The 26,807-nt window shown below is 37.9% G+C and overlaps 1 protein-coding gene across 8 annotated transcripts in view; it reads left to right on the forward strand.

Moving 5' to 3' along the window:
• The window catches only part of ELAVL2 (ELAV like RNA binding protein 2), a gene marked incomplete at both ends in the record, with an annotated part of 130,484 nt that extends 124,584 nt beyond the window's left edge, over positions 1 to 5,900 (forward strand). For 4 of the 8 annotated variants that reach the window (XM_084236776.1, XM_084236777.1, XM_084236772.1 and 1 more), the window contains 2 exons: positions 4,953 to 4,991; positions 5,570 to 5,900. In XM_084236776.1, the coding sequence (XP_084092902.1) occupies positions 4,953 to 4,991; positions 5,570 to 5,900 (370 nt within the window). The remainder of the gene's footprint in view (positions 1 to 4,952; positions 4,992 to 5,569) is intronic. The other 4 variants (XM_084236771.1, XM_084236773.1, XM_084236774.1 and 1 more) reach the window with 3 other exon arrangements.
• Positions 5,901 to 26,807: the final 20,907 nt, after the last annotated feature.

Consider the following 26,807-nt stretch of genomic DNA (forward strand, 5'->3'; position numbering starts at 1 on the left):
AATTGAGAACTTGCTTGTTTTGTTGGTATTTTTACTCTTCTGAATTTTACCTAGTTCAGGTCTTAGATAGGCAAGTATTTTAGCCTAGTCTTGAATTTGTCACCCTCCAGCCGACACTTAGAAAATTTTTTGCTCTGTATTTTTTTTTTTTTTTTTTATAGAGGCATGTTTTATTTATTTATTTATTTGTTTGTTTGTTTTGTTTATACATGCACTGGGTACAGTCAGAAGCGCGGGAGGGTGAGAGAATTCACCAGAGCCAGAGCGGGGAGCAGAGCAGGCAGAAGGACCGAAGTACACTGCTGAGGGGAGCAGCGGGCGGCAGGAGAGGTCTGCGCGCCATGCGGGACCCTCCTCTGGTGGCCGGGGAGCAGCCGGGGATCGAACCGGCGCCGCAGAGGCCGCGAGCAGCTTCGCAACCCAGAGCTCAACCGCTGCGCCACCGGGGAGGCCCTGCTCTGTATTTTTTATGTTGAGTTAGTACCTTGGGATTTGTGGAGAGGTGGAGATCAAGGATATTTTTAATAGTCAATAATGCAATACTATCTTTTAAAGTTAAAAAAATTCATATAATAAGGGTTAAATTTAAAAGTGGGCTTGTGAGGCTTATGACTCAGTTAACCCATATGAATAGTTAGAATTATTTTAACATGAGCACTGGTGATCTGATATGCTTGCTTAGTAGACTACAATTTTCAAAAGAAGACCAGCCTTATTTATTTGGATGGATAGTGTAATTCAAGCCCCTTAAGTATGTTCTTGGGACATGGTATCTGAATAAAACTTTCAGCCAACTTTTTTTTTTTTTAATCTGTACTTGTGGAGCAGCTTTAATTTTATAGAATGTGATCTAGTCTAATGGCCTCTGTGCCTGCTTCTATAAGCCTTTATGCATTTTTAAAGGAGCCTTTTTAAGCCAGAACTTGCATTACAGTTAAGGAATGTACTAGTTGCACTATCATGATTTCCTTTTGGAGGAAACTGGTATCAATCCTCTTGAATAATTTTTTTCTCTCTTAGAGGACAGATGATACCATCTAATTGGATAAGGTGGTAAGTTGATGATCTTGTTATGGTTTAATGATTTCAAAGCAGATCTTGGTCAGTATCTTGGAGAGATTTTGAGAGTTATTTGTAGGGTGTAGAGTTTTCATTCTTAATTTAGTTGACTTTTCTTTTCTCCTTATACTTGCATGTGGGCCCTTTTTATAATCCATCAGCTAAATTTTGTGGATTCTAGGCAGGCACTTTCTTTTTGTTCTCTGCATATAAATATCGAGTGTTGTAATGGGAATGCTTAACATATTATTCTATTCAGGGCCTCCGTGGTGGTCTAGGGGTTTAAGTCTCAACGCCATCACCCTTATGGCCTGAGTTTGATCCCTGGCCAGAGAGCTAGCACACTTAAGAGCAGCAGACCTCTCCTGTCTCGCCTGCTACTCCCCTTAGCAATGTATTTCAGTAGATCTACCTGTTCTGCTCCCCGCTCTGTCTCCTGTGAATCTTCTCACCCCCTTGCACCTCTACCTCAGTTCTTTGATGCAAAAATTAAAAAATAAACAAACCAACATATTATTCTATTCAACATACTATTCTATTCAAATATGGCCCCAGTAATAGTCAAAGTTGTATTTCTATTGATAGAACAGTGTATCCTCAAAATGTATTTTTTAATAAATTATATGCAAATGGACTTGTGCTACTATATTCATTAACTCATAAACCCTAATCAAATACAATTAAAATAGGTAAAGATGAAATAAATGTCTTACTAATTATCATTCTGACTGGCTTCTCATTTATTTTACCCAGTATCTTAATAAATAATATACTTTAAAAGCAAGATTCACAAAATTACCTTGATGATTTTTAATTTCTAATCTGGCTGCATGTGAGACAGGTTGATTATCTTGTGTTTAAACCTCACAATATAGCTTGTACTAGGAAGAGAAGTAATTAGCTCACCTTCATTTTCTTGATGGTGGTGGTAATGATTTTTGCAGGAATCATTTTGAAGTTACCTCTTTTTTGAGGATTATTTTTCTTAAAGCTAGATTTCCCAACTTATTTCTACAAATCCACTTACTGTGTTTTTTGTAAAGTCAGTCATTGCCAAGCTAATGCATAGGTGAAAGTGCTACTGTTTCTTTGAGGACTGCTCGTTCCTCTCTCTCAGAGGATATTGGATACAGTATATTGATTAAATTGATTAAAGATTGTTTTTAAGGTTTAAAAATATGTTTAACAGACCCTTTTATACTTACTTGCCTTACTGCAGTATGTTATCATGCATGTGCAGTCACACACACAAGTCATTCTGGAGGTTATTAACTTGGTCTGCATTAAAAATTGGCTTGCATTTTCTAATAGCCATGTATAAAAGATGACTGCTTAGAGTTCTGGACAGACTGAGCAAAGATGTGTAATAGTCATCTTTGCAGTTCAGCTAAAGCTGCATGCATCCTTTTTTTTTTTTTTTGGTAACTACCTAGTTTACAGTTTTCCAATGGCTACAATACTTAGGGTACATGATTTCCACATGGAGAACCCTCTGCCTTTTCTCAAGTCTCATGGAAAGCATGGGTGTGTAGTATAGAAGCCAGGGAAAACTTTTGGAATCAACTTTTGCAGCCAGGGGTTTTCAGCATTGCCTGTGTTCTGTTTCTTAGGTCTGGTGCTCCTCTCTGCTTTCCTTGTATATAGGAGAGGAGTGAGAGGGGGGAGTGGAGGTAGATAACTTGTCTTAAATTTCAAAGGGCTAACTTTTTCCTAAAATGCGAAATGAAAAAATCAGTGATGGGATCATGCAGAACATCACATGAAGGGCAAATATGAGGATCATTGAGCAGGTACTCAACGATTCTGGTATAAAAGTCCAAGCCCTCTTGCTGAGGTTCCTGGGGTGGATGGTGGAGAATGAAATATGTGTCCTTGAAGGCAGCATTCTGGAGAAGATTTGTTTTTCATTCTGTCTTGAAAATACTTGTTTGAGAGGTGGTGTCTGGACTTCGCTTGGTGTCTTACACCAGTGGTGGCAGAGCATGACAACACTTCCTAAGACTGATTAATGGGCAGAGATGGTAGAACTCTATTTTGAATGAATCAGTCTCTGCATCTGGGCCTCTCAGTGCTTTGGAAGGACACCTCAACATGCTATTCTCTTCTACAAGTGTCCTATGCTACAAATGAATTGATCATTTAGCAGTCTTATGAATTTTTCTGTAGCACATGACTTTATGGTTGATGACACTAATTTGTGTGCTTTTTTCCTGGTGTGTGTCCCCTGTGTTTTTGAGTATAAATGCATGCCATCTGTGGCTATACTCATCACCTCTGCAGTAACAAAGCCCTCCCACCTAATGCCCCCTTTTCACATACGTGCCTTTTCTCTTGCCAGTCAACCTTCCTGGTAATTTTCATTCTGGATTTTGGATTATGTAGTTTAGAATAATATTGGCAACCTCATTTCTTTTATTCAGTTAACAGGTATTTATTGTAAACAAGCTGTCATCTAGACCTGTGCTCTATGCTAGAGGGACAATGAGAAGTGAACTTGTGGTGCTCCTAAGAGGGTCATGGGGTCAGTACTGTCACACAGAAATGAGGACCCTTGGTCAGTGTGGTTTATTCCTTTCCTTACACTTTCTATCATATCAGCACAGTTCTTTTCATTTTAAGGAAATACACAAAATGCCCAGAAGTGATTGGGAACAGGAATGTGTGACTCTAGGCTCCTTTTGAGATTCTGAAAGACCAGAAAGAGATGGGTTTTCTTCTTCATGAAACTAGAAGTTTTCATAAGTTTTCATGCTTTTTTCATGTGAGCTTTAGAGCCTCACTTGAGGCCACAGGTTAGGCTGTAGGGGTGAGACATTTTTCTTGTGTACCTTTTAGAGATGTTAAAAGGAAAAAAAAAATGTGCCTTTCTGATGATGGGTCTTATTTGGAGAGTGTTGAACATAATAGCGATCGAGGGTTGTATGGGTAGTGTGTTAAGTTGTGCCTGACTCCTTTAAACAAATGTAATTAATAGGTATGCAGTGTGGAAATATGGGACATCAGAATAGTCTCTGTGAAACTGATGAAGCAAGAAGAGTCAAATACTGCAAAATCAACTTAACTTTTGAAAAAGGAGAAAAGGGAGAGGGTAGTGAGTTTTTAAGAGTTCCCATAACCTCCATCTACTTTATTTTAAAATTTTAGAGGAGGCTCAAGGTCTGCCTGGTTTCTTACACCTTATATAGGGCTACAGTTTTTTATAACATAGTCTAAGTACAGATTCAGATTGGGGTCTGACTCCTTGTTTTGTGGCTCACTGGAATAGTGTGTATGTTTTTCTTTCCCTAAATCTTAGCTGAGCACATTGAGGTTTGGCTGAGGTTGTCTATAAGGTTCTTTGTGCCTGTAGTGGCACCACTTTGAAGGACTTAAAAGCTTTCAAAGTTGGGAGGTTGAGGGGAAATTTATGGGATTTGGCAGAGTTTGAATATTGCTGCCATCATTTACTTACTAACCTTGTGGTTTTGGGCAACACAGGGCAACAATCTGTGCTCCTTAGCATATTTAGGAACCAATAGACTTATGAAAATTAGAAATATTGAAGTACATAGGGGTGCATATGTGTACCACTTAGAACCTGTCTGGCAAAAGATGAGACAAAAGTACACTGTTCCAGGGGCTCCCTGAATGGTTCCCTCTAATGACCACCAGAGATTCCTGTCTTGGCACTGACTCTTGTAAAAAGAACCTATATCCACTGGACAATTGAGTGTGCCTATGGCAGTGGGTACCCATTCTCTCAGGAATGAGAAAATACCCGTTGTTTTGAGACTTCATATACAGTTAGTATATAGATATTTATCCCCGTGGAAGATGGCAGTAACAAGCCCAACTTTCTTGAACATCAAGGGGAAAAATTAAAAACTGAAGTTTGCTAAATGTGTGTTTTGCAGGTTGGACAATCTGCTCAATATGGCTTATGGAGTAAAGAGGTAATGATAGAGGTTCATGATACTCATAATCCCTTCCCATGATTGATCAGTTTCTTTGATTTTGGGAGTGACACCCCTCATAAGTTTTTGTTGGGTTTTCTTTTGCATGTACAATCTAATGCAAAACTGCTCTCTGAAGCACAGTTGACTCAAGGAATATTTATGCCACTGGATACCACCTGGTCCTTAAAGCCCATTATTGTTTTATATTGCATTGCGACGTTATAGCATGTTTACGTATGTGTTGGTCCCTTCACCCCAAACCCTGCTTAATTCATGATGCCAGTTCTAAATATATTCCCGTGCTGTTGTGGGTAATAATATTCAATATGACATAGAATGGCCATTTCATAACTTATTAATACTGTGATAGTATAGCATGTCACTGCAAGCCACATGTAGACTTTTGTTGAAACATCAAATTATATATAAAGTTAAGGGAGGGGAGGTCCTAAACTCTTGGGATGGGAAAGGGAAAAGAAGTATTTAAGTCCATTGCTATAACCAGTCTCTTTCTGTTGTGTGTTTGTGTGTGTGTGTGTGTGTGTGTGTGTGTATGTTTTTCCTATTTTGTTTAGTAGGTTTTCTCCAATGACCATTGACGGAATGACCAGTTTGGCTGGAATTAATATCCCCGGACATCCAGGAACAGGGTGGTGTATTTTTGTGTACAACCTGGCTCCTGATGCAGATGAGAGTATCCTGTGGCAAATGTTTGGGCCTTTTGGAGCTGTCACCAACGTGAAGGTCATCCGTGACTTTAACACCAATAAATGCAAAGGTTTTGGATTTGTGACTATGACAAACTATGATGAGGCTGCCATGGCGATAGCTAGCCTCAATGGATACCGTCTGGGGGACAGAGTACTGCAGGTCTCCTTTAAGACAAACAAAACGCACAAAGCCTAATGAGCTCTTGTCCTCAGTCCATTTATATATGAAAACTATACAACAAAGGCAAGTTAAGAGAAACTTTATACATTAGTAAATGTCTTTGTAAGTCAGTGTTGAGATGGGGATAAAATGACTACTTAGCATCCTAAGAAATATGTGAGATTTTTTATTGCTAGTATTTGAATTAAAACTTCTTAAATATCTTTTATGTTTGAATATGGACAAGAGGTACAGGGTTTTTACCTGTCACATTGCATTCTATTGCCTTCTTTGAAGAAGGTGGACCTTTTAAAGTGTTTCAGCTAAGGGAAGACATTTCTTTTCTTTTTACATAACTGCCTTGAACCTGTGAGTAAATATTGAGGCTTTGTGTTGTAATTCCTTCAGTTGGTTGTGTCTTTTTTTCCCCCGTTTTTTTTCTTTTTCTGATTAGCTTTGTGTTTGGTTTACATTTAAAGCATTGCTGTTATGTCTAAGAAAAGTATTTTGAAGTTTACATTTTTATTTATGAAGTTAAAAACAGTATTTATTTTGTAATTATGATTTGGGTTGGGGAAGGGGGGGGCTACATTATAAACGCTTATTGTAAGAATACTGGAGAACTTTTCGTAAAGCAGTACCTTGCCAAAGAGATAAGAGCCTCTTTGATGTGGGTTTAAAAAAAGCATCTATTTTTATAAAAAAGAAAATTTGGAGAAACTTTTTACTGGTCCTGGAACAAATATTTTGACTTGAATACTTTGAGAAATCTCTTCATATGACACCTAGTGAGCTTTTAAAATTTACCAGGAAATTTGCAGTGGTTGGAAAATTTAGAAAGATTTATGATGTAGAAAATACTTTTGAGATCTTTGTATGAAAGGAGTAGTAGAATCAATGGGGGAACACTGCTGGTTTCGTTTTTGTAATCACCAGTGGAGCGTCTGATCATCCTGGTTATTATGTGATAGGTGGCTCACATTGATTTGTGATTTTGAAACAAATAAAAAAAATTTACAAAAGAATATATAAGAGCAGGCAAGAAATTTAAATTACCAAGAGATGGGGGAAAAAATCTGTTCTTCCTAAAGAAATCCCTTCAGATAGAGCTCATGGTGTTTAGTGATGTACTTGCAGTATTGTTTGAAGAATTGTTTTGTCTTAAGGAAAAAAAAAAAGATGTTGCACATGATTTGTACTGCAGCAAATCGGCAAAAGTGATCTGAGTTGGATATATTTGAAGGTATTTTGAAAGTTATGTTCAAGGCTAACACCTGAGCTTTGTGTAATGTAAATAAGACCTTGTGTTTATGAACCTTTCAGCTAATTTTATTTTATTTTTCCCTTACATGCCAAGTGATGTTCAGGTTTTGAATGTTTTTGTATCAGTTTTTTCCTTTGTAAATGGCATTAACATTGTTACTTGAGGTCTTGCTTAATCACTTTTGTTGTCCTGAGGACTTGAATTTACAGTGCATCAGATTTGTTGCTAATTTTGTCTGTAGATAGTCTAGCTTCAGCTGTTTATGGTGATGCTACATTTTCATTTATAAATATGTTTGTGGTAAAAAAAAATGAGTATAACCATAGGTTTTGAACAAATTTCCTTACATTTTTCATACAAAAATCATAAATATCTGTATGCTATTGAAATTTAACTTTGTATGATGCTTAAACCACTATTTGGGGAAATAATAAAATAAGTCTTTACCATGTATGAAAGAAATTTTAAAAAATACAAAATATTTTCTGATTAGCATCTAGCTTATAATAAATTTTCAAAAAAGCTGAAGGCAAAAATGCCTTCATCAGGATGCACTGAGAACTATATAGTTACGTCCTGCTTTTTGTATAAACTGAGATGCTCACATGCTTCCCCTTAGAACAGGCAATGTGCTATGCATAACATAGTTGTACATTATCTTTGCGGTTGCGTTGAGTTTTATTTTTTATTATTTAAAATTGTAGTTATAAAATTTTCAGTATAGTACAGTACATATACTGTGAGGCGCGTGCTAAAGTGAATAAGCGAGTTTTCATGCTGACCCACTCAATGCTATTCAGAAATCAATTGGCTTAGCACTTTCTCATATCCTTAGGTGCATTTAGATTGTCAGAGTTAACCTTCTGCGTTAAAAAAAAAAAAGCTAAAAAAACAAAATACATGTATATACTTAAAAAAAAAATAAGGTTTCCCTCACGGGAAAACAGCAGCTACATGCTTCTTTCCTATACTACTGTAGCAAACCAAGGCATTGATGAGAGGGCATGCAAATTGTGCTTCACTTTACAGTGTTTATCAGAGCACTTAATAAAATGTAAGGCTGGTATTTATTTGAAGTTGTACAGTATGACTTAATTCACATCTGTTGGAATAGAAAATATATTCTGTTGAGTATTTAAGAGGCTGTACATGTTTTCTTTTGTGTTTGGATTCTTTGTACTTTTTCATGTTCAGTACATCAATAAACAAAGTTGAAGGGAAAGAACAGTGTGGTGAGTAGGTTTTATATACATTTTGGGGGCTCCTGTGCTCAGTCTAATAAACTTACTCTCTTGAGTTATGAGTTTCCCTCAGAGCTTTAGTTGAAAGCAGTGTTATCTAAAGTAAGAATCGAAAGACATGTTAACTGAAATAGAAGGTGCACAAAAGTTCTTGAATGACACCATTTGATTAGCTTTCAAATATTACTCAATGAGTAGTTTTCATAGGAATACATGTTTTCATCTGCTAGTTGTAGTTTGGGTAATTGAATGCTAGCATCACTCTATAGCTCTGATTTAATAACCTCTGATCTTTCTTTTCTTTTTTTTTTTTTTTTTTTTTAACAAATGAACATAGTCCTCACATGTTTACTTGAAAACCAAAGCAAAGCCAAATAGAAGGAAGGTAACTTGTTCTGTTTCCTTTTGGCAAGATTTCATTCACCCCGGTCTTAATTGTTGGTGTATGAAATGTAGAAGGAAAAACATTTCCTACTGATCTTTAATGAAAAGATTGTACTTCTATATAAATGAAGGAAATTTAATGATGAAGTACCTTAAAAAAAAAAAGAAACCAAAGTATACTAAGTGGCTTCTTTTAATTTGATTGTATCTGTCAGCATTTTTGGTAAAAAGCCTTTCTAAAAGTAATTGTCCTGAAGTCACAACTTAGTAGTCAGGAGCTTAGCTGAATGACAAGACAATTCCTTTTCTTCCAACATGCAATTAATCTCAAATCTCTATACTCCCTTTTTATTATATGAATTTAATACTCTAATTTTGTGATGTTGGAACATCCTCTCCTCACCTCTCTCCTCTTGCTTGCTTATCAGTATTATGACTGGTTTGCATGTCAGCAGTTCTTTTATAATTGAGCAGATAGTGGAAGAATTCTCACTAGATGAGATTTCTGAAGCTACTGGTGTATTTGAGGAGAAATGTTTTTTTCCTTAGAATCTTTTCACACCTTGTTCTTGCAAAACCTTTCTAAAGAGTATCACAATTCAGTGTCAGATTGACCAACATACATTTTTAATCTTAACATCACTTTACATTATTTTAATCTGACTTGAAGAAAAGCATGAGCAATTTAACTTTTGAAACTAAACACATTGCAAGGTTTCCTACCCTTAAAATTGTAGTGAAAACTTACAGCTTCCTGCTCAGAGGTAACCCAGAAATGAGAAAATGCATCTATTATATCAATAAGTATGTTGAAATTTTAATATGCTCCAGAGCCTTTTAAAGGGCAAAAGATACAAAAAATGGCAGTCATTTTGATCTTTCATGCCTCTGTGACCATATTGGAATCTTAAACAGTGGAAGAAAACAATGCTAAAAATCTTAAGAATTTGTTATTGTTTGAAGTGCATTTATGGTTTCATTTATTACAGTGAATGGTTCATTTTTCTCTTAGCTCAGTGAATTCTTCAGGAAAAATCCCCCAAAGTGGGCTCAGTTTCCTTTGGTTGGTTAGGATTAGGCATCTCCACTATTAATGTACACAGCCTATTGATGATGTACAGTTCCTGAAGTTAACCTTTCCAGAATTCTTGTTCATAGAAATAAACAGAAGTATTTTTCAATTGCTCAACACAAATTTATTGGTTACCTGTGTACTATGCTGTGTCCCTCATAAGAATAAGACGCAGCTCTTATTTTCTAGGAAAGTTTCAATGGGGAGACCAGACAAGCCACCACACCATGGCTTTCTCTACTCTTTTTATAGATTCTTTCTTCCCTTTTTTGGATTGTTAGTTCACCTGTGTAATTTTCAACCTGAGGTCAGTGTCATTAGTTTAGTGAATCTTGAGAATCTCTCGTTCATTAAATTGTCTATATTCTTTCTGAAGCAAAATGAAAGTTACTATAACACAATAAGTCACAGTCTGAATAGTTGGACTGATGGAGGAAATGGCTGGATGTTCTTGTTCTCTTTAAACAATGTATGAAATCACAATTTGCAAAGCACTAATATGGTAAAATACTCTGAATATTAAAGGACTGACCTTTTTCTAATTTGAATTAAAACATCACAGTCTTAGAATCTCAAACTCAGTACTAACATTACTTTTAGTTCAAATAACTTGAGATGTAGTAGTTGGTTCAAACTTCCAGAAATACTCATGGATGTTACTTTTTCTATTAAATATCTACAGTAACCAAGCATGAACCTTTGCTGTGTATAATGCCTCAGAAGGACAGGCCTATATGTGTAGAAGATTTATTCTTCTGTATTCTCACAAAGCCTGTCTTGTGCTTCAGAAGATTTGTCCATTTCTACAAGTAACTATACAGTAAAAAGTGAAAAGTGCTGTGCACAAAGTACATCAAAAGAAAAGGAGAAAGGGAATGGTGTGTGTGTGTGTGTGTGTGTGTGTGTGTGTGTGTTTTGGGAGAACTGTCGTTTGTGGTACAAGGATGGGAAGCCACACAGAAGTAGTAGCAGCTGAACTGGGTCATTAGGAGTAGGTGGCATTTAAAACATTGGGGAAGAAAAATTCACGAAGAAAACTCTGGTCACCTGTAGGTAAGCTTCTGTCCACTTGTAATCTTTTCTGGGCAATTTAGACCTTTGAGTTCAGTAAACATTTTTGGGCCCATTACTAGTTGAATCAAAGATTAGTTAGAAAATTAACTAATTAAATGCAGAGTACTTAAAAATCCAAACTATGTTCTTGTTCCCAGTTCTACTCTATAACACTAGAAATATTTGCTATCATATATATATGGCTTTAGGAGTTACATAGAATTTGCTAGTAAGAATGTTGCCCTCTTTTAAAAGAGGCAGTTTATTTTGGAATATGTTATTTGGAATATGTAATGCAAAAAGACCAAACAAAACCAAAATCTCCCCAGGAATACAACACTGACCCAGTCTATTTCTCAGAATAATATACCCTTCAAACTCAATGATTTAAAATGATGAAATGATTCATCTTTAGTATTTAAAGTATTTCTAGTTGCCATAGTACCCAGTTTACTCTTACACTGGATCTATATTTTATATTTTCCTTATGCCACTCAAGTGTCACTTTCATAAAAGGTGAGGGGAAAATGATAAAATCCAAATGTGTGAAGTCCAGATAATTCCAAGATAAGGATTGAGCTTGGAAGCTTTTTACCTTATTGTTAGTGTTTTCAAAGCTGAGTTAATAGCCATGCTTTCAGTGAGGAATCAAAGGAAAGGCAGACCATTTCAGTAGCCCTTTAGTGAAAGGGTTTGACAATTTTTTTTTTTTTTTATTCTGAAGGATCCTCTGACCTGCCGTTGTTGTTGGTCACATTATTTCTAACTCTCATTTTCATTATACTCTTCTGCTGAGAATCCTCCCTGTACAGTTTCAGAAGCAACCAGCCCCTCTGTGGACCTCTTTGCAGACATGATGGAACCAGCAGCCACACTTTGGAATGAAGCACAGTTGGCAAGCTTGTTATCTGGATTGCACTGTAGTTGTGACCAGTTTGCAGCAACTCTGGTCAGAATGCAGAAAGGAGGTTATGACTCATAAATGAAAGTAGTCCAGCATCCAGAAGATGCAGAGCTTTTGTTTTTGGGACCTTGAAGGAAAAGCAGGTAATTGGGAAGTGCCATTGAGCACCATATGGAAAGTATGCCCTGGTGTATTTACAGGCATGTTATAGATCTTTCTTAAAATACTTCATGAAGTTGCAAATAGGAAAAATTACAAGAATGCAGACTTGGCACACCTCAAAATCCCCAAGTTGCTATCAAGAAAGGGGTAAATACTCCTATAAGTGTTCAACTTGAAATTGAAGGTTTTTCTGTGTTACATATTCTTGAGCAGAATTTCATGTCTTGAGAGCCTGTTGCTGTGTACACAATTTATGTTGAAAGTATTCTAGTTTTCAGGAGTTACTTAGCATGGTACCTTTTAAAAAGGCATTCCTGTATAAGTTAGCTGGTTTGCTTCTTCAAGTAAATTATATGCATGTCTCTGTTTTAAGATTAAATGACCTAAATACCAGATGTTATGGCAAACATTCTGCCTTCCGTACATGAATGGTGGTGAGATTTTTTTTTATAGGTTTATCTGAAACTTATCCCATGGAAAGTTTCTCTTTTGGTGTAACGGTAGGATACTTAAGAAGTTTTGCTTCTCAAATCTTTTCATGTAGTATGCTATGGTTCTGGGAAGATTATCATCTCAGCACTCTTTATGGACATCTTATACCCTCTTAAATGATGTGAGTGTACCATAGCAAACAGGTTGGGGAGCTGTTTTCTATTGTTTTTTTAAACATCCCTTCCTGTAACTCTTTAATTAAATGTACATTGAGCATCTGCTCTAAATCAGTTCCCGTGCTATGTTTCATTTATGCTATTTTTACTCTTGTTTTGAGCTGGAAGATACTTTGGGGGTCTTGTTCAGGACCTTACTTTTACAGAGATGTGAGTCAGGCCCAGAAAAGGTAAAGTTCTCTAAGATTCTTTTGTTAACCTGAGAACTGGCACTTGAACCCCACTCTCATAATTCTTGGGACTCTGCCCTTCACTAAAACACATGCTGAATTGTCTTTCACAGACTCTTATCGTTTTATGGGATCAGATTTCTTGAACTCTGCAGAATATATGTAGTATCTAGAATTTAATCTAGCTAAGTGCATGTAATATAGTATGATACATTCCATATAATTTGTATTTTTGTGGATAACTTCAGTGATGAGATAGTTACTGTAGAAAGCTTATAAAGGACAAGTCAAAATTTGGTCCTTTCCTGAAGAATATATTTGAATACCTTCTTTCTCTGATTTTGTTTTAACTTGTAAATATATAGCAAGTCTTTTCCCTAACATTTTAAACATTTAGATCTGTTTTCTCCTTGGTAAGAATGTTTACCTTTTTTAAAATTTTATTTCCTGAGTATATGGAGAAATTTTTTTTCCTGTATTTACGACCGAGGTAACTATTGGTTGTCAACACTTACATGATTTAGAGGTATAGATTCACACCTCTTCACATGTATGTTACTGTAACATACCTACCACAAAAGCAAGCAGACATAAAATAATGCTTTTCTCATTTCAGTTTAAGACAGGCACATGAGAGCAGTTGTCTGGCTTTTATTGTATTGATTGCTGCTGACAACATGTCAGAGAGGTATAAAATTCAGGAATTCTATTTGGTGTCCTATTACAACTCTATTCCAGTGGGCTTTTTATAAAGCCTGGACTTTATAAAATGCTTTCAATATGACTATTGAAATCCAGAACTGGGGTTATGTCGCCAAACCTCAGTTTGCGGAGGTGTCTTAAATGCCTTCCTTGCCCCCATTCTTCAACCAAGCACAGGCCTGGATGAGGAGAGAATTATGATGCTTTTTCTCGTTAAAGATCAGAGGATACATAGATGTCCTAGAGTACTGATAAATCAACTTCTATCTATTCTTTCCTTAGCAAAAGAAAATTCCCCATTCCTGAGTAGGGGTGAGGAGGAGAGGACGACATTGAATCCAATTGTGAGTAATTTTTCCCCCTCCTTCCTTGGGTCTGATTGCCGTGATCTCTCTTGCGAGGTTCTGGTAAATACTGGCTCCTTATTGCATGTGCACAGAGAAGTAGCTGATGGTAGAAGAGCACTTTTAAAAGGATTGAGGAGGTTGAAAGATGCTCGTTAGAGTGCACCTGGATCCTGTCATGACATCACAGGCGGACCATAAACGGCTCTCCAGAAAGCACGACAGCCTTTTTTTCACCCCTTTCTTAACAATGAGACGTAGATTGGGCTTGTTCTCTATTCAAGCATCCTTATGAGTAAATGTCTATTTTTACGGTAGAGCTGCACTTTAAAAATAGCTCCAATCAGTGCGACTCTTTTCCCCCATATGTTAAAAAGTTATGCATGAGTTAAAATATCTCAGATTGCTTGAATTCTTCCAGGCAAAAACCACTTTCCTTTTCCTCTTATTGGGGGTCTACAAGGGGTGGGAAGAGGAGATGATTAAATACAAAATAAGGACTTTCTTTCTGGGCCTCCTCAACCTCTGTTTAGACACCCCCCCCCTCTCAGCTTTTAACCAGTAGCAAACCTTTTAAACCAAGATTTGAGCTTTCTGACTGTTAAAAAATTCATTATTATTTGGCGGGTACAGTCTTCTTCCTGGAGTGATTGTTTATTTTTGTTGCGGAGAGCAATTAGCTAGAACAGTCACAGTTGCAGCTGTTAGATACTATAAGCTCCAGCGGAGATCACAAAAGGCCTTATGCACATTTAGAGTCTGTATTTGGATTGTTTTAAAATGGGTGATTCTTCTGGAGTCTACTGTGTTAGCAAATTTGATTGGGTGATCCTGAGCCAAATCAAATGTACGATGGGATCCTCAGCACGCTGTGTTGATCAAAGTCACTTATACACCTTGCCTTGTGGAAACCAGGATGACTGCTGTGTACAGCAAGAACCTGTACCATCCGTTCTCTCTGAGCCTCCCCACGTAAGCCTGGGTTTGGCTCATCCCAAAATACTATGATGTTTTCTCAGGAATTTGTCCTTTTGTGTTTACTTCTTTTCTGTTGCTCTTGACTTGGGTTTTTCAGGGGATAATCTGCTTGTGTAAATGTGAGAAAGAGGCTCACAGATACAATCTGGTGCCTTTCAGTTTATTTCTTTAGGAAAGAGTGGCTTAGAAGATCTTGGCTCTAGCTTAATTCCTGCACTTCCGCAATAGCTCAAATGAAGGGATTGTTGCACTGTTTTTATAGTGTCAACATTTTTGTCTTTGAATCTAATGTTAATAGAGAAATGGATATTTGTGTACATGCTTAAGTCATACTGATTAATTTACAGCTTTTTTTTAATGTACACTTTCTTATTTGACTCTCACAATAAAAGGGTGAGGCAGGAATTGTGTTGTCCCCATTTTACAGAGGAGTGGATAGACCGAGAGTTGGTAGGCACCAGTTCATCTTCTTCCTTTTCTGTAATGCAGGCATTTACTTTGTGCAAGTAAGGAAACACGTATTTTGTGTATGTTACAGCTGGTGTGTTGTGCTCAGTAGGTTGATGGGCTCCCCTTTATTTTAAAAGCTGCTAGCAATTGCTCTAATCCACAAGACTAAATTATAGTGGCTTACCAATAGAGTAAAATCAGGATACGTTACCTCATCTTTATTTGGGGAAATAATTTGGGAATCTTGGAGGGTCTTCGTAATCATACCATGAGTAGAAATTTCAAATGTACAGTGAAAGTTTGTTTCCTGCCAGCAAGCATAAATTAATTAGAAGTCATTACATTTTGATGAGATTTAAACTCTTATTATATGAAGATATTTTTAGAGTGGTCTTTCAAATGGCAATTGATTGACCAGATGGCAATCTGTTTGATCAGCCAGCTTGGATCTATTACTGAGTCAAGTGGAGTAGTTCTTCTTTAATCACATCCCCCTCCAGTAAAAAATTTCATGTAATTGGTGAGGTATAAACAATGATGAATTAAAAATTAATCTAGTTATTTTTATGAAATTTTTCTATAAATACTTTGTCTCTTGTTTAGATGACTACTTTTAAATGATTCTGTAACCTCCTGAAGTACCATGATTTGAATTTATCACAAAAAAATTGTAGTACGATGCAAGACTTGGCCTTTCTTCCCTTCTGAGGATTAAATAATTTTAGTAATATAAGTTATTTGTGACTTTTTTGTTTCTTCAAACTTTGACATAATTTTATTTTTTTAAACTTTTGAAAGTCTAGCCAGTATATCTTAGAGCACCATAAACATTAGAATTCACATATGTTCATCAAACAATTCTTTTTTTAAAAAAAACATTTTATGATACAGGCTGTGATACAGGCCAGAGGCACAGGAGGGTGAGAGGATTCACCAGAGTCAGAGTGGGGAATAGAACAGGCAGACTGGCCGAAATACACTGCTGAGGGGAACAGAGGGTGAGACAGGAGAGGTCTGCTGCGCCATGTGGATATCTCCCTGGCCGACCAGGAATCAAACCCACGCTGCAGAGGCTGCGAACAGCTTCACAGCACTGCAGTCAACCCACTGCGCCACCAGGGAGGCCCTAAGCAATGTTTTTTTAGTACTTGTGTGCCAGAGTTGATTACTGGCATATCTCAGAGATATTACCAGTTCAGTTCCAGACCATTGTAATGAAATGAGTATCACAATAATGCAAATCAATTTTTTTCTTCCCATTGCATATAAAAGTTATATTGATATTAGTGTAGTTATAAGTGTGCAATAGCATTATGTCTAAAAAAGCAATGTATGTACCGTAAATAAAAATGTGTGACAGAGACTGAAGTGAGTATATGTTGGGAAAATGGTGCTGGATAAACTTGCTTGACCAGGGTTGCTACAAACAATTTGTCCAAAAGCAGTATCTGCAAAGCCCAATAAAACTAAATGTAATGAAGCGAGGTCCATTTGTCTGTCTCTGCCCCTCTGCCTCCATATTTCCCCTCTACCTCCTTCTGTTCCATATATATATGAAAGCAATAAATGAGTTATAGACTCAACAGAGATGCAGATAAGTAGGTTTGGAAACCTGAATGACCATCAGAATGGTGCAGTGATGGCACCTCTGTGTGATGCTCTCCTCTCCATCACGATGAATGAAAGCCCTGGGGGGAATGGGTGCTAATGAATCATTGAAAATCCCATTAGGAAGATTTCTGGATGGCATTTTTAGACAGTATCCTGGCATTTTTTTTTAAAGACAAGGCAGGTATATTTGTTTCAAAGTAAAGCTTCAGATTTTAGCTGAATCTTGTCTAAACAAATATTGAAGCACTTACATAAAACGTTTTGTCTTCCACAGTGGTTCTCAGTTGTGGAATGACACACAACTTCAAAGTATATTTATGTCGATGCTTGGGGCTTGTTCCTAAATTCTGATTTTTTTTTTTGCCTCTTGCTAACAAGCTGGGGGATTCAGCCAAGGTGGAGACATACTGGTCTAGTGGTTGGAGTGAGCTGTAGAGAGTCTAGGAATCCAAGGTGTCCTACTCTGCTTGTATCTTCTCTTTTGTGTGCTTTGGAGGTTTCAGGAAGCTCATGATTGCCTATTCATACCCATTTTCACCCAGAAAACTTACATCTGTGGATTTTGGGTCAAGCAACATGTGAATGCTTTATTTGCATTATAGCAATCTTAACATCACAAGAGAGGTACTCTAGTAATCCCTATTTTAAAAAGGTATAAAATGAGACTTAAATTAAAAAACTGGTCCAAGGATGATAGCTAGTAAATTGTTTGGCCAGGGCTGCAGCTCACCCTTTAACTTTGGAGCCTGTAGTTTTAATGACTTGATATACTGTAGTGATTAACAATAGGCAGCCATGTTGGAAATATTTGATTTTACCTTAAAATGAGGTTATGTGGTTGAACTGCTACAAATATATCTGCTCTTGGAAAAATTCCCAGCTTCTCGTTGTTATCTGTGAAGTCTATAATATAGTTAAATTTGTTCCTGTTTGCCTCTCTAGACAGGGAAATTCCTGAAGGTAGGAACTTTCTGTGCTTCAGTTTGATGTTTCTTTCCCTTTGTGTCCACCATAGTGCCATACATCGTGAGCACCCAGAATGGTTGTAGAATACATTATGGAGAAGAATGAAATTTGAGAAGTTGCTGCCTACTCAAAATTAAGGTTGGTGTGAGATCTAGTTTATTTTGAAATATATTTTTCAATTTGAAACAGTGCTGATAATATCCATGTTTCTTAAACATTTCAGGTTTGCTTGCTTGTTTTGAGAATGAATCAGTGTTGAAAATAATACCAAAATTGTAAAATGATAACGCCAGGAAAAGTATTAGAAAAGGAATTACTGTGTTGCAGTAGAAAATGCAAGTCCATACACCCAGGGACTTTTCTACATAATCTGTTTCTGCTCTTCTTGGATAAGAAGGTCTTCTAAGTATGAATGTTAGGGATTTGATCAGTTAATGTCTTTTCTCTTGGACAATGTTTAAGCTGATACTATGCCTGATGATGTATGTATCAGTAAGGGCGAGACAGTAATGTAAAGGAAAGTTGAAATGCCTTTGGTTTTGTTTCTCAGGTATCCTGGTATTTGGTGTTTATGTATAAATATAAAATTTCACAGCTCTGCCCTTTTTAATGGAAAATTGGTATTAAGCTATAAAGTAATTGTCTTCTTTGAATTTATTCCAAGAATTAACATTCCTTGCTTTGTGATTATAGCCCGATTAGTGCCATTTCTTTATCAAATCTAGGTCCTAAACTAGAGTCATACAAGAAAGACAGAATGTTTAGTGCCTTAGTCATTTAAGGCTGCTATAACAGAATATCATAGAATGGTAGACTTTTAAACAGAAATTTATTTCTCATAGTACTGGATGCTGAAAATCCAAGCAAGATCAGGGCACTGGCATAGTCAGTTCCTGGTGAGTGTTGTCCTCTAGGCTATGGACTGCCATGTCCTCATTGTGACCTGATAATGGTGGAAAGAACGCTGGCCTCTGCAAATACTATTTATAAACTTTCACCCTTGTGATCTTAATTTCATTACTTCCAAATACATGTGTCTCCAAATGCCATCACACTAGGAATTAGAGTTTAACATATGAATGGGGAGAGTGGATACACACATATAATCCATAACATGGAGTGTGGCGTTCTGGGATATATTTGGGCAGATACCTTTCTGAGTCATTATCAGACTTTCATCACATAAAACTTGTCACAATGACTTCTTTCATTGTTGAATGTCATCCATGACCTAGTCATGAGGCTGGGTGTTTCACATGTGTTTTTGCTAATTTTTGTGATAATTTTGAAAGATACAGAATGTTATGCTCAATTTACAAATAGAAAAACCCATGCTTGAGAAGACAAAGCAACCCTTGTAGTGTTTTCACGTTCCTCATCTTTGCAAAATAAAATGGAAAAGATTATTCTTTTCCGGTAGATAAATGATAAATGATGTATTTGGTAACTGAAGCAGGGTTAGGGTAATAAATTTTGGCACTAACAGGCCTCCCCGGTGGCGCAGCGGTTGAGCGCTGGGTTGTGAAGCTGCCCGCAGTCTCTGCAGCGCTGGTTCGATCCCCGGCTGCTCCCTGGCCACCGGAGGAGGGTCCCACATGGCGCGCAGACCTCTCCGGCCGCCCGCTGCTCCCTTCAGCAGTGTATTTCGTCAGTCTGCCTATTCTGTTCTCCGCTCTGGCTCTGGTGAATTCTCTCACCCTCCCGCTCTTCTGACTGTACCCAGTACTTGTATAAATAAATAAATAAAATAAATCTTAAAAAAAAAAAAATTGGCACTAAAACAGATTAGTTCCTTTGTGTTTAGTGGTACATGGACTTCCAAGGATCAGAAAGCTTACAAGTTTTAATGAAACTTAGTTCCGATTAAAATCTTTATTCTTCTGCCTTTAGAAGCAAGAAGCATTTGTTGTTTCTGTGGTAAGCTATTCAGTTATCTTCTGCTTTCTGCATGTAGAAAATTCTTACCTCATTTTCTTTTTTCAAAAGAAAAATGAGATAATGGATATTAACTAAATGTATTGTGGTAATCATTTCAGAATGTATCTAAGTCAGATATTATGCTCTATACCCTAAACTTACACAACACAGTGCTGCATATCAGTTATATCTCAGTAAAACTGGAAAAAAGAATTCTTTCTCGAAGCAGTTGTGTCTAACACCGTTTGTTCTGTTTCCAATTGGTAATGCATTTCAGTGGACCTGGAAGGAGTTCATTAGCCTTGGGATTAGTTGGTGTAAATGCTTTCATTAGGCAGGTGAGGAACTCAGGTGAAGGAGAAGTGATTGACTTGATTAATGTTTAACACTTGCTTTGTGATTAGAACCTCAGAACTCCAAGTACCAGGCTGATTTAGAAGCTGAGCAGAATCCTGTGAAATGATGCCTGGAAATACATGTTGCAGTCAAACTCGCTATTTAAATGGAAGTGCATAAAGATGTAAAGCATGGGCATTTCTGAAAGTGCACAATATTTCAGGCAGTGGTCTGATTGCCTACCATCATGTTCTCTCCCCTTTCAATATCACATAATCTTGTTCCCCAAATATGCACTGCTAATAAGTTTTTATAGTACATTGAATGAGAGTGTGGATTCTGTTCTCTAAGGTCTTGTCATTTAAGAATGCTCCATTGATCAACATTGGTATCACGTGAGAACTTACTAGACCTGCAGACTCATTTTCTCTCCAAACTCCAATTATATGCACATTAATGTTTGGGCATACTGTAAAGTAGTATTTTTCAAACTTGAAATGCTTAATAGTGATCCTTTTCAAATACAGATTCCTGGGCCTAAGGATTCATTTGGCAGGTCTAGTGCATACACTGACAGTTGTTCTGTTCCTGGACACCTTGTATCCTTGTAAGTTTGGATACCCCCGGGACTGGGATATTCCAAGTATCATTAGTTGGTTGGGTTCATTGCAGTTAAGGTCCTATGCAGCCAATTTTGGGTACTTTTACCAAGGACTGAAGATGGAGTCCAACAGTTCACATGGATTTATTGAAAAATTACCCTGCAAAGGACTAAGGTTGATGGAAAACTGTTCTGTGGTCACTGGGAGAGTGGAAGATCAATATATATAAAGATAAATAGAACAGGGGAATAATGTCTGAACACTTTCCCGTAAACTATTTATTGGGTTGGCCAGAAGCACTGCTCTGTTTATCCATCAAAAAAATGAAAAATTGCACATCTCAGCTTTTCTAAGATTCCACTTCCTTCTAAGAATTCTGATAACTTCTCATCACTTCCTTTGCCAAGTACAGCACAGACCAGAACTTAGCAGCTAAAATGGCCACAGGATCCCCTTTAAATTGACTTAAGGCAGTTGTGTGCATCTGAGGGTGGCTGCCTCGTATTTCACTTCAAGATGTTTTGTTTATCTGTCAGCAGCCTAATTACCTTAGGGGATTATACTCAATGTGTTCAGGAATAGTGAACCCTCACCCATAAAACACTGCTAATCTTGGAGAAGAAATGGATATTAGATGAGTTTCCATATTAATTGAAAACTCTGAGAGTTTATGTGTATTCTGGTTTGTATCCTGAAATTTTAAAATAGCAATGGTTTTGGAAAATTCATACACATCCCAAAAATAAATTTTTCTTGTCCCTACAATGTTTTTCTCCAGTGGTTGGCATTAAGTATTTGGTCTGTCTGTCTTAAAAGAAAAAAGGTTGCTCAGTACTTGCGGTGGGTCTACTTCTTAGCCAACTTTGCTTTGTTTGTAGGTGAAGCTTGGGTGTGTAGGGTTTTTGTCATTTGCCCTTAGTTTTTAACTCACTTTATTTTAGCAGTAAAAGTTAAACAATTCACAGGTAGATAAAATTCACAGAGAGGCAATTCCTATGGGACAGATTTCAGCATTTTATTTGTTTGTTTGTTTATTTATTTATACATACATACATACATACATACATACAAGCACTTGGTACAGTCAGAAGCCCGGGGAGGGTGAGAGAATTCACCAGAGCCAGAGCGGGGAGCAGAGCAGGCAGAAGGACCGAAGTACACTGCTGAGGGGAGCAGCGGGCGGCAGGAGAGGTCTGTGGGCCATGGGGGACCGTCCTCCGGTGGCCTGGGAGCAGCCGGGGATCGAACCGGCGCTGCCGAGGCTGCGGGCAGCTTCACAACCCAGCACTCAACCGCTGTGCCACCGGGGAGACCCAGGTTTCAGGATTTTAAAAGCTATATTCCTTATAAATTTCTTTTGGTTCAACCTTCTGTGCTTTTGGAACAATATGAGTGGAAAGATTTACAACTATATTTTCTGGAAAATGTATGCTAGGAAAAAGTTGAGTTTATTGTTCATTTTGGGTATGTCATATATATTTACTTATTATGAGGCAAGATATTAAGGTATTACAGAGCTGTCAGATAACTCCAGAGTTTTCACTTGGAAGGGATTACTGATTTGGAAGAAAAAAACCACAAATGTTTCTTGGTGAGCCTGGCACTGTGTGACTTACCTCACTCTTCTGTAAAATGAGTTGTATGCTCTACTCTTATATCTGAAGAAATAGGGTGTAAGTAAATTTCTAACATACTTTGCAAAGCTGAAATTTAAATTTGGATTTGAACATGGATTCTGGAAGCCGTTCTTGACATATGCCTTATTTTTTTTGAAAGCTAGGTAAAGTTGTTTGGGGTTCGATGCCATCAAAAGCGAAAATACCTAATGCCTTCCTCAGGGTTTTTTTGAAGTTTTAAATATATGTTCTAATTTGACCTTTACAAGTTTGTAAAATTGATAGGGCAGGAGCAAAATATGCTCTATTAAAAGGTAAGATTGGGGTGGGTAGGTATGATCTGAAACTCAGAGAAATTGAAGGATTTTGTGGATTTTTTAAAAAAGATTTATTTATGCATACAAGAGCTGGGGTGTAGGCCAGAGGTGTGGGGGTGAGAAGACTCACCAGAGACAGAATGGGGAGTAGAACAGGTGGATCTACTGAAATAACCCTGCTGAGGGGAGCAGAAGGCGAAACAGGAGAGGTCTGCTGAGCCATGTAGGTTAGCTCCCTGGCCAAGGATGGAACTGGTGCTGCAGTGGCTATCGATAATAGTGCTGCAACTTAAACCCTTACACCACCAGAGAGGCCCAGGATTTGGTGGATTTAACAAGGGTAGTAATGAAACATTCATGTGGACCCCAAACCACATATGCTTTCTCCTGCTGGCCTACCAGTTGGTTAAAAGTGCATTTAAAAGAGACTGGAGAAGTTGTGGAGCAGAGTATCTCAGGATGGTAACATTTAATTAAAAACTTATAAAATACCTCTTTACTTCCATATCCCCCACCCCCCTTGTATCCTTTGTAAACTGACTATAGCTGGAAATTGCTGCTGAGGGCCACTGGATGAAATGCACTAATAGTCTGGGGTCTAATTTAATAATACTTAACAGTGATGTCTTCAGAGCTTAATTTTCCTATGAAAAAATTTTTCAGTGCCCTGCCTTTTTAAAAGTTCTGAATTCTTTGCAGTGGATTGATGATGCCTACTATAGAAGTTTCTTGATCTTTTGGCTCATGTTGAAACTTTGTTTGCATCATTAATTTTCATTTGCATAAAAAGGTTTTACTTAACCATGAGAATATTTGTAGCCTGTTTTCTCGAGAGATATTGGAGTTTTGAAGGTAGTGTCTAGTGTGAACATTTGCAACTTTTTAAGTGAATATTGCAAGGGTGGGTTATCTTTTTCTTCCTGGAGGGTTACTGCTTCCATTGTGACCTATCAGACCCTCATGTCTGTCTTGGTCTAGTCATATGTCTGAGTCTGTTCATCCTGTCTGACCATTCCAGGCTTGGAAAGTGACTGGTCAACCCTGCTCTGAGAGCCTGCTTGAGAGGGTTGGCAAACTTTCCTGGCCCTGCTGTGACTCCCTCAGGCTTATGAGGGATGACAGATGGCCAGGCCAAACTCAGAGCTACCCTTCTACGTAATGATGAAAAATTACCAGACTCCTGGTAAGTGGAAATCAGAACCCATGTACCTTTTAATTCTGATAAATAGACATTGAGAGTAAAGAAGGGGGAGGAAAACCTTTCCAAAGTTTTTGTCTATCTTTGTTAGTACCTTCTGCACTTAGTAGTAGGAAAGAGCTTCATACATGTATGTTTTCATCTGTATGATCGCTACACATAGACTACTAGACTGAGAAATAATCTCTTTTTTAAAAAAAAAATATTTATTTATACAAGCACTGGGTAATCAGAAGCACGGGAGGGTGAGAGGATTCACCAGAGCCAGAGCTGGGAACAGAACAGGCAGACTGACGAAATACACTGCTGAGGGGAGCAGCAGGCGGCAGGAGAGGTCTGTGCGCCATGTGGGACCCTTGCCAGTGGCTGGGGATCGAACCGGCGCTGCAGAGGCTGCGTGCAGCTTCACAGCCCAGCGCTCAATCACTGCGCCACCAGGGGAGGCCCCTGAGAAATAATCTTATGTGCCCTTTTGAGTATAAATAATTCCTGTAAATGCCAAAAATGTGAGGTAGGATGTAAGTAAGTTTGTAGAGTTGCTGTCTGTCCTAATTGAACAGCGTGGGGCCTCTGTGCTCATATTCACTTCCATGGATGTTTGCCTCTCCCATAACTCATGCTGAAGTCAAGGCCCTCTGCAGCCCAGGTTTTCGTACCTGACCTCCGGTGATTGGAATATCAGTATAGACTAGCCTGTAGGCTAGTCAGTTTAATGTCTTGGCCACTTATAAATTGGAAGTGAGTTGGTAAAGGGTCAGAGAAGCAGATCTAGTAGCTGAGTCCCAGTAATTGTGGCACATAAGGATGATGATTCTTGAGCTTCGTTTGTGGCACCCCTCCAATCACTTTGTCTCTACTTATTGTTTCCAAGAAGCATGCTGTTGGACTCTTGTGAGATCCTTGTCTTCCTCATTATTACTGATATCCTCGTGATGACACACTCTTATTTAAGCTAGTCTACAAGAAGCTCTCTCCTTGGACTCTATAGCACAATGGTTGTGAATACAGTCAGACAGCTTGCTTTCAATGCCAGTTCAACCCATTCCTAGCTGATGATTCATAATCTGTGTTAAGCATCAGTTTTCTTCCCCTATAACATGAGATAATAGTGCCTGCCTCCAAGTGTTGGGAAAATAACAGATGAAGCCTGTAGTGCAATGCCTGGTATATGGTATGCTTACAAAAGATGTTAGCTGCATTTGTTACTATTATTATTGTTACAAATATTATCACTCACTGGAGAATAATGAATATACTTTTGCTGTGCAGTTCTTGACCGTTGGTGTGATTGTTTTGCGGCCTCTTAGCAGTGACATTAAATTATACGAGGCATGCCTTTGCTTTTCCTAAGCCCCATGGAACTGACTGTTGGCTTGATCTTTGTCTACAGACTTGTGACTATTTTCCATGGCTCCTATTTGAGAGAGAGATATCTAGCAAAATAAACCCCAAACCTGATGAATCTCAGATTACAGATGAATGTTATACCAGGATAAAACCATATTTATATGGTATCTTAAGTGTATATGCATTTTTTAAAAAAAGATTCATTTTTATTTATGCATATTAGAGCTGGGGTGTAGTCCAGAGGTGGGGATGGGTTGGGGTGGTTAGAGGATTCACCAGAGACAGAGTGGGGAGCAGAGCAGGTGGATCTACTGAAATACACTGCTGAGGGGAGCAGCAGGTGAGACAGGAGAGGTCTGCTGCGCCATGTGGGTCAGCTCCCTGACTGGGGATTGAACTCCTGCTGCAGTGGCTGGCAATAGCTTGATAGTGCTGAGACTTTAACCCCTGTACCACCAGGGAGGTCCAAGTGTGTAAGCACTTTAAATGTATCTCTGCCAACTAATTCTATAAAAGAATGGCATATTAATCAAAATCTTGTATATTTCCCAAATCACTGCTGTTGCTCAGTGAAATGCACAAGCACACCACAGTCTATTGACCATATTTCGTCTAATTTGATGACCAAACTCTCTGGGTTTTCTCCCTCTTCTACCTGGACAAGAGAAGAAGAAAAGCAAAAATGGTCTTTTATCCCTGGTCTGTTCACCTTTGGCCCACTGCCCTATTGCTTGTGTACAAGAAAGCAAAGTAAAAGGTAATTATGAACTTCCCCACTGTCAGTGCTGTGACCTCCTCCTCTGGAAGCCAACTTTTTAAACAAGCATCTTAATATTTCAGCAGATGGTGCTAAGATTTGTTAAAGCAGCCTACAGTATTCCCAGGTCATTTCCATATTTCTGGATTCTTTGTAATTAGCTTGCAACATTGGTGAAAGGCAGCTAAATCCATGGAGCTTGGGAAAAGAGAAGCATCTGCCTAGGAGGAGAGAGATAATCTTGCTTTGCTTTCAGGAAGTTGCCCTGGAGGTGAGCTCTATGAGATTACCAGATGCTAGAAGTCATTGCAGCTGCATTCTGTAGTCTATCCTGGCTACCCATTTTCTTAGAGACAATTCAGGTATTGATTTTCATTTATAAAGCCCTTTGTCATTTTTGTCCCTAAACTGGTTTGCTAGAAAATTGACTCTTGGACTTTGGTTTATTAGTTGTTCATTGTCTGTTCCTTCATTTTGTATATGTGTCTGGTGATCTTATGTAGAAGGTATTCTACCTTGAGAAAATACTGAGTTAGATTTTATAAGCTAATAAAAAGTATGTTCTTAGGAAATTTCTTACAAAATTAAATTTTAGCTTAGCCTTTACCACATTGACTTCAAAGATAATTATTTTCCTAATATTGCAGCTGCTTATATTTTCTTTGTGGGAGGTATACTCTCACAACCTGTTAAATGCCTAAATAATACCGAGCACATAACTTGATTAATTTATGTGGCTTGGCATCATCTACAGAGATCTCCAGTTATTTGATGTGACATCTTTCCCCTTGATATCGAAACTAGGTGAGGCAATGCTGACTGACTCACAAGTAACATCACAGAGGACCAAAAAAGCATTAAAGGTGGGAGTTGTGTTAGTTTCC

Source organism: Talpa europaea (genome assembly GCF_964194135.1).
Source record: "Talpa europaea genome assembly, chromosome: 7".
In the NCBI taxonomy this organism is placed as follows: Eukaryota; Metazoa; Chordata; class Mammalia; order Eulipotyphla; family Talpidae; genus Talpa; species Talpa europaea.